This window comes from Crocodylus siamensis, chromosome 12, assembly GCF_052110815.1.
Source record: "Crocodylus siamensis isolate JL-2025a chromosome 12, ASM5211081v1, whole genome shotgun sequence".
NCBI classification, from domain to species: domain Eukaryota; kingdom Metazoa; phylum Chordata; order Crocodylia; family Crocodylidae; genus Crocodylus; species Crocodylus siamensis.
Genome location: NC_143406.1, coordinates 48517677 through 48529449, shown reverse-complemented (window position 1 = coordinate 48529449; position 11773 = coordinate 48517677). Strand labels below are relative to the sequence as shown.

Below are 11773 nucleotides of genomic sequence, written 5' to 3'. Positions count from 1 at the left end.
AGATCCTGGTGGCGATAGATCCAACAGCCTTGCCTGTCCACCCCACAACCCTTGCTGCAGGCAGCAGAGAGCATCCATTGTTCCCTCGGGGTGGTCATCAGATATCTGCAAGTTTCCTGTGCTGGTGCTGCTTTTGGGATGAATGAGCGCTTAACTCTGGGTGTGCTTGAGGTTTGGAAGAACAGACTCCCCATGAAAGCTGTTGGGTTCATAACCTCCATGGATCTAGGAAATGAAAGTAGGAGGGGACTTGTACTTCTTGGGTTTGACTGTAGAGAAGCAGGATCCAGGTAGCTTTGATCAAAAGATAGGCAAAGAAAATAAAGTTAATGAGAGAGAAGTTTGATCCTGGCCAAGTGCTTATCAGCCAAGTTATAACCAGAGGCAGTTTTAAGCTTAGTAAATCTGTGAAAGGACAGGCTGTAGGGAGTTTAAAGTGCCTGGTGGCTATGTAGTACCAGGCAGCGGGGTCCCCTTAGCACAGGGCACTCTGGGATGTAGCCCTGGGGTTGCCAGCACACTGGCACTTTAGCCAGCAATGTGCTGAGTGTATTTACACTCACAGCTGCTTTGACATGGCAGAATCCCCCTTTCTGCCAGCAATGCTGCCCCTTCTCTGCTGATGGGAGCATTTCTGCTCCCAGCCAGCACAAGGCTCATGTAGATACTGCGAGGCCTTCTGCCAGCTGCTGCAGTCCCCTCAGTAGCTGGTGCCTTCCCAGGGCACCCTTTGTGCTTTGGCTGCACAGCTGCTGCAATGGAACCATGCAGAGCCACTGGAAATGCCTGGATGTGCTCAGTGGAGGCAGCATGGTGACTGGGTGGAGGGGGCGGCTGCCTGTCTCCAGAAGCCCTTGTTGCAGAATATTAGTGTAGACAACATCTAGGAACAGATCTGCCACGTGGTACCCTTTGTCCCACTGTGCCTGTGGAAATGTGTCTCCATTCAGAGACCTCCTCCTGCAGGGGCCTGGATGGCTCAGGGGCCAGGCAATGAATTATGGGGCTTTTTATGCTCAAGTTTCAGCTCCAGGCTGTTGGAGGTTGAATGTCCCTCCCTTTTTCTGGCCTTTGGCCTGGGCTGGGGGTGCTAGTGAAGTCATAGTTTATGACTTGTGGAAGGGCAGACAGCACTGCATCTAGGAAGCTTGCCCCGCTTCTTGCTTGGGCTCTACCCATACATGGCAGTGAAACCCTTTAGTACCCCATGCCCAAGTGTGCCTGCTGCATTGTTGTGTATAGCTGGGGGTAAGGTATCCAAGGTGGATGGAGGGCAGCCGTCTAAGCAATGTGGGCATATATACATTACACAGTGCTGACTTCTTTCTCAGCTTCTTCACTAGCAAGATGTCCACAATCCACTGTGAATCTTGCTGTAGCCCAGTGGCACTCAACCCACAATACCATGTTGCCCAGCTTATGGAGCATCCCTGGGGTCTGGGAATTTGGCAGTGGGGAGCAGTGGTATTATTAATTGCCACTCCCCTGCTGCCAAATTTCAGGACCTGTGGAGAGCCTCACGGACTGGAGAGTGCTAGATCACACAGGCGCACGGGCTCACTCCATGGCTGGATGCAGTGCATGGAGTCGGGCTGGCACACTGGATCCCACCTGTGGACTGGGGGATCTGGCCCACCGACTGACTCTATGCCACTCGTGTGGCTTGCGGGTTCTGGTAGGTTGGGCACCATTGCTCTGACCCAATGAGTTCTTTCTTCTGCATGTTGCCCCAGGACATAAAATTGATTCTGCCCTAAGGCGATTCTCGGAAGGAGGTGGGAAGCACAAAGCAAGCCCTTCTTCATCCGCATGTTTGACTATGCCCTCTGGCACCTACAGTTATTTGCATTGGCCTCTCAAAAGCAGGGAAGCAGCCTGTCATGTGCTCAGCTGAGAGGCATGTAGACATTTGCCTCATTCTGGTATTTCTGGGCCCCCAACATGAATTTGTGGGTGGAGCAAGGAAACAAAATCCTTTCTATAGCTTGAATCTAACTGGCTGGGTAAGTCTCTGCACTCCCTCCTGCTCCTGTCTATTTAGCTTGCAGGAGGCAGCTGCTGACAGTAGTTTGTGCTGAGCCTGACAAGTGTAGAGAGAGGGCAGCATCAGCCTCAGGGAAAGATGAACACAACCTGGTTTCCTGTTGATGTGAAAGCTGTTGGTTTGATGAAGGACAGAAAGCAGAAGGTACTTTGATCTGAGTCTCCTTCTACTATACATATTTTCAAACCTTTTGAATTACTATGACAGGACCAGGTTAATTCCCCTGGGCAATGTTGGGATCAGTCATTATGTAGGATGGTGCTCTTAATTATATTTTTTATGTGTTTGGTTTTTTTTGGTGAACCATATCTTAGCAAAACAGCTGTTTCTTGGATTCTCTTGCTATTCTACTTGTACCCGTAAATTCTACCCAACAACTACAGCAGTTGCTTACATAGACTAGCAAAGTATTTAATTAATGTTTTGCTGTTTTGAGTCATGTGGAGGCTGGAAACCATTGACTGGCCAGCTCTATGTAGAACCCCACCAAGTTTCTGTGCACCCCAGTTTGGAAGCCTTTAATTTTTACAGTCATGATTAACGCGCACTGTATTCCCATTTTTGTTCCTTTTCCAGACCTACATGATGTCTGTGCTCTGGCCAGATCAAAACAACATTCTTATCTACCGGACTTTTGAAGAGTTTAAGAAATTCCACGTAAGTTGACAACTACCTGGAGATAATTTTTGTGTTTTTATCTTTGTTTTTTTCCTGCTTTTACTGGGATTCGGGAGTATCATCACTTATTTTCTCACCCTTTTCTTTTCTCAGAAAGAACTGAAAAGAAAGTTCCCCATAGAAGCCGGTTTACTAAAGAAATCTGACCGAACCATTCCCAAGTTTGAAGGTGAGAGGGTTTAAATAATTTCAGTTGATGGACAGACTTAAGGGAGTGCAAAAAACCGAACAAAACTGCAGACATGATCACAGCAGTCGGAGCAGGTTATAGATGAGGGAAGATAAGAGTTCAGTCAAGTCAGTTAGTAAATAAAATATCTTTTTAAATGTATTAGTTAATGAAGCTTCCAGTCCATATGGATCTGAGGCCTCCTGCAACATCTTGATGTATACAAAGGCCAAGTTAACATTTAGCACAGAATAGTACAAATCCCAAAGTGCAAGCCCATTTCAAATGGTAAGAATTACTGGTGTGTTTCTAGCCACTGATCTTGATCCTTTATGTGTAGCATCCTACTGGAGTGGAAATTAAGAGGCAGTGCTGCCATTCCTTGGCAGAAGGTACTGCGTACAAGACAGTAGCACGTTAGGATCCCTTTTGCTGATGGTGATTTTGCTTCTGTTGTTTCAAAGATGCCCCTCGGATGCAGAGAAAGAGCGGGAAGCTGAGGAGGTCTCTGGAAAGACTGAAACTTCTGGAGTTTTACTCCCAGGAGCTGATGAAGCTGGATACAAAAATCTCCCAGAGTGAATATGTGACCCAGTTTTTCAAGGCACAAACCCGAGACCTAGATCCCTCATTTCCAGAAAACAGGTACCAAGTATCATCATTTGTATTATAGTAACTATATTTCCCCTACTCTGTAATGTTTGTCCTTTAAAAACAAGGAGAAGAAGGAAAATAATTTCAGTTAAAAATGGGTGGAGGGCAGAGTTGTTTTTTTTTCCCTGGAAATCACTTTTATTTCTTGAATTAATTAGAAATGTTCAAGTTGTGAAAATGAAAGTCAGCTTTCTGTAAGCTGCATCCCAGCTCCTTTTTTCCAAATCTCTCACTTGCATTTTCAGGACATAGAACTTCAGGTTTTCCTACTTTTAGCACTTTCATTGGTATGTTTGGGCAGCAGAGGAGGAATTAAAAATCAGCCAGGATTTTACATAGGAATATGTGCTCTTTTTATCCCAGCCTGAGAAGTTTTTGCATAAGCAGCTGCTCTGAAAATCTAAAGAATCCGCTTATTTAGGAGCAATAGGTTTCAGCTAGCTAGAAGCAAAATCATGATGGATATATGCAAAATTAAACTGTTTTTACCTGAGACCAAAGCAAGCTCAGCACTGGGATTTGATGTGTGGCTTATTACAGAATACATGGAGCACGATAAGTGCACATTTGCATATGGATAAAAGATTGTATACTACCCAATGACCTGTGTGTCACTTCTGACATGGAATTCAGAAAGGATATTATAAACTATGTGAAGTGGCAATGCAAGTATTTAGCTAAGAATGCAGGCTAGTGAAAAGAGCAGATATCAGAGCCGGGAACTTCTGAGGTTTATTTCTGAGTATGTAATTGCCTTTCTGGATGATTTGACCTCTGTCTTACAACAGTCTGTGCCCTGTATCTAGTCTGTTTCATGGCTATAAGATCTAACTTGAAATGGGCACTGCAATTTGGAAAATATTTCTGAGGGCTTTGGGATGCTATGCACTTGGTCTTCTTCACAGGGGTGCTTTTCCCCAAAAGGACAAGCTTGAAATAAATCATAAAGCCAGCCTCCTCCATGGCTTTGTAACAAACAAGTATTGCACTTTTCTTTTCAGCATTATAATCATGCCATCAGAATTTGGGGATGAGAAGAAAAAACAGCTTACAAAACCAAGTCCCTCTATTACGTACCCAGTGGCTTCCCAGACCTACCGATGCATCGAAACCTATGAAATTAAAGACACAAAGAACAGACCTTTCAAAGTTGCCAAGGGGGAGACCGTTGAAGTCTTAATCAAGGACATGATAGGTATGTTTCATTTAGACTGTTCATTATCTGCTTCAGAGGGGAAAAGTTTTAGCCTTTTCACTCCTTTGCAAATGTGTGTTTGTAGCATGATGAATATATTTGTTTATGCATGTACTCCAGAATATAACTTATATCATGAAGGATTACAAATATTTTATTAGGAAGAAAAGAGAAAGGAAAGTAGGATTTTTCAATTGAGTGAGGAGTTTGAGGGTCAGCACTCCTGGGTTCTATTCCAAGCTTGGGAGAGATGATGGTCTAACAGGAGAGGGACCAGGAGTAGGAGCTCTAGGGTTCTGTGTTCAACTGTGCCACAGATTTATTGTGTAACATTGAGCAATTCACTTAATCACTTATATGGCATGCATTTTCTATATAAAACATAACGGAAAGTGTCAGGCAGGATTTACTCAGAGGTTGCTGCCATCTCCCTTCTGGCACTTTCACACCTCTTTTCAGAGTGGTGAAGCTTAAATAACAGATCTCTGAAAATCACCCTTTGAGCAGTGTTCCAGGGTCTCACTAAAAGCATGTATTTGTATGCTCCTGCTTGCAGGGTGGTGGCTGGTAGAGAATGAGGACAAGCAAATAGCCTGGTTTCCAGCTCCATACCTGGAGGAGAAAGCATTTGGAGAGAAGGTTCCAAATTTCAGGGAGTCAGATGAAGAAGGCAAGTACACTTCTTCCTTGCTGTGGCTCAGGCCTTTCAATCCTTGTTGTCAGCTCAGGAGTGCATTCTGTTAGTGTTATCCTTCTCTGCTAAAATCGGCAACCTAGTGATCGATGGGAAGCTGGGTGACAGCGACCATGAGCTGATCACCTTCACCATCCGCCGTAAAGCTGGCAAGTCAGTCAGCAACACAGAAGTCCTTGACTTCAGAAAAGCCGACTTTGATAAGCTCAAGAGGCTAGTCGGTCAGGCCCTCAGGGACCATGACCCCAGGGAGATGGGAGTTCAAGAAGAGTGGTTGCTTCTCAAGGAAGCGATCCTCAGTGCACAAGCTAAATCTATTCCAACACGGAGGAAAAGCAGCAAGAAGGCACAGCGGCCCCCCCCTGGCTCTCCAGAGACCTAGCGGACCTCCTGTGGCTAAAAAGGAAAGCCTACAAAGGATGGAGGACGGGATTCACCTCCAAGGAGGATTACTCCGCGCTGGTTCGGTCCTGCAGGGACCAAGCCAGGAAAGCCAAGGCTGCAACTGAACTCCAACTAGCCTCAGGCATCAAGGACAACAAAAAGTCCTTTTTCAGATATGTGGGGAGCCGGAGGAAAAGCAAGGGCAACGTTGGACCCCTGCTAAACCAGATGGGGCAACTGACAACTGACGCCCAGGAAAAAGCCAACCTATTATACAGGTACTTTGCGTCAGTCTTTCATCAGTCACACGGGATGCCCATGCCTGCTATGGGACAGGGAAATCTGGGTGAGGGGGATCCCCTACCCTCCATCAATGCTGACCTCGTGAAGGAACACCCTGAGAAGCTGGATACCTTCAAGTCAGCCGGCCCTGACAACCTGCACCCCAGGGTACTCAAGAAGCTGGCGAGCGTCATAGCCCAGCCCCCGGCACGGATCTTTGAAAACTCCTGGCGCTCTGGTGTAGTGCCCGAAGACTGGAAGAAGGCCAATGTGGTGCCGATCTTCAAGAAAGGGAGGAGAGTGGATCCGGCTAACTACAGGCCCATTAGCCTGACTTCTATCCTGGGGAAGATCTTAGAAAAGTTTATTAAGAAGGCCATCCTTGAGGGACTGGCCCAGGCTAACATCCTAAGGGATAGCCAGCACGGGTTTGTTGCGGGTAGGTCTTGTTTGACCAATCTCATTTCCTTCTATGACCAGGTGACCTATCACCTGGACAAGGGAGAAGAGATTGATGTCATATATCTTGACTTCAAAAAAGCTTTTGATCTGGTATCCCATGATCACCTCTTGGCCAAACTGCCCAGTTGTGGCCTTGGCTCCACCATGATCCGCTGGCTGGGAAATTGGCTTCGTGGTCGGACCCAGAGGGTTGTGATTGATGGCAGTCACTCATCATGGTGCCCTGTGACCAGTGGGGTCCCTCAAGGCTCTGTCCTGGGACCCATCCTGTTCAACATCTTCATTAACGATGTGGACATTGGAGTCAGGAGTGGACTGGCCAAGTTCACCGATGACACCAAGTTTTGGGGCAAAGCATCCACGCCAGAAGATAGGCGGGTGATCCAGGCTGACCTGGACAAGCTCAGCAAATGGGCAGACGAGAACCTCATGGCGTTTAACACCGATAAATGCAAGGTTCTCCACCTTGGGAGGAAAAACCTGCAGCACCCTTATAGGCTCGGCAGTGCTACGTTGGTTAGCACTACAGAAGAAAGAGACTTGGGGGTCGTCATTGACCACAAGATGAACATGAGCCTCCACTGCGATGCTGCGGCTAGTAAAGCGACCAAAATGCTGGCGTGCATCCATAGATGCTTCTCGAGCAAATCCCGGGACGTCATTCTCCCCTTGTACTCGGCCTTGGTGAGGCCGCGGCTGGAGTACTGTGTCCAGTTTTGGGCTCCACAATTCAAAAAGGATGTGGAGAAGCTTGAGAGAGTCCAGAGGAGAGCCACACGCATGGTCAGAGGTCAGGAAAACAGATCTTATGATGACAGGCTGAGAGCCATGGGACTCTTTAGCCTGGAAAAGCGCAGGCTCAGGGGTGATCTGATGGCCACCTATAAGTTTATCAGGGGTGACCACCAGGATCTGGGGGAACGTTTGTTCACCAGAGCGCCCCAAGGGATGACGAGGTCGAACGGTCACAAACTCCTGCGAGACCGTTTCAGGCTGGACATAAGGAAGAATTTCTTTACTGTCCGAGCCCCCAAGGTCTGGAACAGTCTGCCAGCGGAGGTGGTTCAAGCACCTACATTGAACACCTTCGGGAGTAAATTGGATGCTTATCTTGCTGGGATCCTATGACCCCAGCTGACTTCCTGCCCTTTGGGCGGGGGGCTGGACTCGATGATCTCCCGAGGTCCCTTCTAGCCCTAATGTCTATGAAATCTATGAGTCTGCAGAACAAAGGGCAAACACCTCTCCAAGAGGAAGTGCGGGTCGGTGGTTATCGTTCAGAGCTTGGGCTATGGAGAACTGAGTTCTGTTCCCAGTTCTGCTGCTGTGAACAGGTCACTTAAACAGATACAGTCAATTTGGAGATAATATTTCCATGTCTGAAAGTGTTTGCTATTAACCAGAATGGCCCCAGGAGGACTATTTTTCCCCCATTAGTTTCCTTCATGCTGTTAAAGGCACTTTATAGATAGGTAGGATCCCTGCTGGCCCTGTCAGCCCATCAGTTATTTTTCCCTGCTAGGCAGTTGGAAGTGGCCCTCAAAGACAGGAGCGACTACAGGCCTGTCTTTGTTAGGGGGCTCAGGAGATGCAGTAAACAGCAGCAGAAGGGAGTTTTCTGCTGGCTTTGCTCTCCTCCCTTCTTGAACTGCAGAAGCAAAGTCAGCAGGAGCCCTTTTTTGCCAGCAGAAAAGGTTTGCAGACATAGCTATGCCAGTGTAGGTGGGGTGGGGGCTGAGCTCTTTACATCCCTAGCCAACAAAGCTGTGCTTGCAAAACTGTAGCCTAAACCAAACCTATACCTTTCTCCTTTAAAGCCTATGAGGTCTTCAGTCATTGTGGACTTTTTCAACCTTTGTGTCACCTGTATGATAGTTGTAGGGTGCACCCTAAGCCTTGCCAAGTGAGTTAAGTCCTCCCATTGCTGGGCAGCCTAGACCAGTGGCTTAGTCTGGGGTTGCGATTCAGTGACCCCGTACACTGGCTTGGCCCCACATGCCAGAGAAAGCTGGTGCATGGGACCTTGATCATCCAACCTGCAGGGGTATGGAAATTGGTGGGGAATTGGTGTCAGTATTGATCACCACAGCTTCCAGAGCCACTTCCAGAGCTGCAGCAGTTAATGTTGCTCCCCTGCCACCATATTTCCGGACCTGTGGGGGAATCCAGTGTGCTGGATGGCATAGCCCAGTAGTTTGGAATTGGCCCATGGGCTGGATATTGAGCACCACTAGTCTAGCCCATTGTTCTAGCCTCTCTTGCTCCCATACTGTACCCCATCTCCTTATCTTCTTTGTCTGCAAAGTGGAAATGATTCCTCCCTCCTTCCCACAGGGTCCAGGTATTACACTGTGCAGGCATACAAGTCTCAGGAAGCAGATGAGCTCTCAGTGAATGCTGGGGTCATTGTGGAGGTGCTGGAGAAATCGGACAATGGCTGGTGGCTTATCTGGTAAGGAGGTCCTCGTCTTCCCACCACCCCAAACCTTCTCAGTCAGTGTGGTGTGAGAGTGCCAGTTGACAGCAGGTACTGCTCATCTACTCTGGGTCCCAGGAAATGGACAGTGGGGAGCTGTCATCCTGTTGCAGTACCCCAGGCTGAGAAGATAACAGTCTCAACTGCAGAAGGACCTTCCCCTTCCCCCACATTCTGTGTACAGTTATGGGCTCAAATTCCTCATCAGGTTCCAGGATCTGGACCCTGGTCTGAGAAACTGCCCATGCAGCACCCCTTGTGCAGTACTGACTTGGAGAGAAAGCACCACTGACTGGGTGAATTTCCAGAGTGAAATTCCCCATTTCCTCAGAGCACCTGAATGAGGAGACTCTACCTGTAGGCTGGGGGTTGCAGCCCTAGACCCTGTCCATTTTATACACGGGGAGGCTTGGCTAGAAAATGTATATGGGCATGGATCCATTGACTCCAAGGGCCTCTCTGCACTTGCCTGCTCTAGCCGTTCAGCAGCTTGTGGGGTCCCTCTCCGATGTTTGATTTGGGGAGACTGTTCCATGGCACCCATACATAGTTCCAGTTAGCATCACTTTGGGTCCGTCTTGGCCTCAATGTCACCAGCTCCCAGGTCCCTTCACACCTTCCCTCGGCATTACATAGCAACATCAAGTTCTGTCCCCAAGTACCACATCTGACATTTGAAGCTGGCACTTAGCAGCCACTGGCAGCATTTCCTACAGATGGGAGTGCTTCCAGGGGCATCAATCCCCTCCCAGGTGAGGTCTGAGGTGACAAGAAGCTGCCTTTTACCTCTTATTGTTGTTTCTGCACCCCTCTCCCTCAGGTACAACGGGAACACTGGCTACATCCCATGCATGCTCCTCCAGCCCTATAAGAACCCTCACAGCAAGTTCCAGACGATTGTGAATGCTGGCCTCAACGCCTCCACGCCCAACCTGTACTTGCCTGCCAGCCCATCCTCAGGGAGCTCTCTCCTGCAGGCCAACCCACAGTGGGGGGGCCTGCCCCAGAGCAGCTTGGGGAGCGAGAGGGCTGACAAAGGCAGGGGTTCCTTGAGTAGAAATAGATCGAAATCCTTGCCTGGGCTGGACACTGCAGCCAGTTCCAGCACACTTCTGGAGCCAGACAGCTCTTCTGTCAGCTCTGGGAGCGGGAGTGAACAGGAAGTCAGCCAGAAGCCTGGCTCCTCAAGCTCTTCATCTGGTGTCAGGCAAGGCAGCAGTGATCCTCACCTCACCTGCAGGGACAATAACAGTTTGGACTTGGAGGAGGCATCTTCAAGCAGCTCCACACATCCCCCTTGCCGCCCGGACCCTGCTGCCAGCATTCCCAACGTGCCCATGCGGCCTACCACCCGCGAGATCCTCCAGAAATGCAGCACTGTGACACGGAGAGCCATGCAGCAGTCTGCCCACAGACCCAGTCTGCTGGCCACACCTCACATCTGCCCCTGAGGGGGAAGGGGGCAGTGCAGACCGGGACATGGGAACACGCAAGCCTCAGACGAAAGCTTGTCGTTCTGCGCCTATGGGAAGTTAGGTCGAGGGTCTGAAATTTCCCAAATAGCCATTGCTCAGCTATCAATTCTGTACTGCAGCTGAAATAAGTGAGAGGGGAGGGTTGGTGCTCAGGCCTGTCACGTGCTGAGAGATGGAGCTGGCATTTAATTTCTTTCTGGAAGATAACTCTTCCATGGCTGCTCAGCTGGCTGGCCTGCATTGTTGCACTAATCTTGCCTTTCACTCAGGAGGAAGGGGCTGCTGGAATGTGGTCTGGGTCCATCATTCTGACCTGCAGTGCCTCTGACACTGAGATTCACACCGTGTTGGTGCACTTGGATTGGATCCTTCATGTCCAACCCTTCCATGATCAGAAATAGCGTCTGCAGGCAGGGACTTGCAATTGCCGGATGTCATTTCTGCTTCCCCGAGTTGGGTAGCTAACTCTTGGAATCACGTTTCTGCTTTCTGGTAGGAATTCTCACATGAATGAGCTGAGTATTAACTGTCACTGAAGAGTCTCTAATAGTGGCTTGCTTTGCTCTCTGCACTGCAGTTCCTGCCCACAAATGCATGTCTTAAAATGTTCTTGAGAAAAATCCATCTCTGACTCGAGCAAAGACTTTTTTTTGCAGATAGCTACTCACCTGTCATTGGAATTAGTCTTTTATACATCTCTTATTTTTGATGCTGAAACATGCTTGTGATCACCATGAATTATGTTTTGTCCATCTTACAAGGAGTTGATATTGTTCTAAATTATATATGCCACATATACATATTTATGTCTGGATTAAGCACAAGTGAAAGAAAATATATTTAACAAAAAATCTGAGCCAGTGACCAGTTTTTTATTTCAAAGGGTTATTAGCTTGGGGGTTAAAATCATGCAGCAACCCCAGGCTGTTATGTTTCTAGAGTGATGGGGGCATATCCTTGGTTGTGTTAATAGAGCTAGGCAATAACTACCATTGGAGGATCCAGCCCTTGTATTGTACAGACAGAACATGAAGGAATGAAGCACTGGATGATCCATGTGGAACTGGATATGAAAAGCAACAGGTAGAAGGCCATGATGGTTGCAAAGTGATGCACTGAAAAGCTAGGAAATGCCAGAATTAGGGTAGCCTATGCAAGGAAAGTTTGACAGACTGATGCAGCCTCTTGCTAGTGAATGCAGACTCCAGAAGAGCAATGCAGTCCTGAAGCTCACATCTCTAACAGCCCTGCTTTCCTAAC

At 48.2% G+C, this 11773-nt stretch overlaps 1 protein-coding gene across 1 annotated transcript; it reads left to right on the top strand.

Moving 5' to 3' along the window:
• Positions 1 to 2086: 2086 nt before the first annotated feature.
• On the top strand, positions 2087 to 11773 carry NOXO1 (NADPH oxidase organizer 1). Its single transcript, XM_090023219.1, has 8 exons — positions 2087 to 2188; positions 2621 to 2701; positions 2816 to 2891; positions 3356 to 3536; positions 4547 to 4740; positions 5297 to 5410; positions 8897 to 9014; positions 9859 to 11773. Exons 1-8 carry the CDS (start codon positions 2123 to 2125, stop codon positions 10487 to 10489), a joined length of 1461 nt encoding a protein of 486 aa, XP_089879345.1. The 5' UTR covers positions 2087 to 2122; the 3' UTR covers positions 10490 to 11773.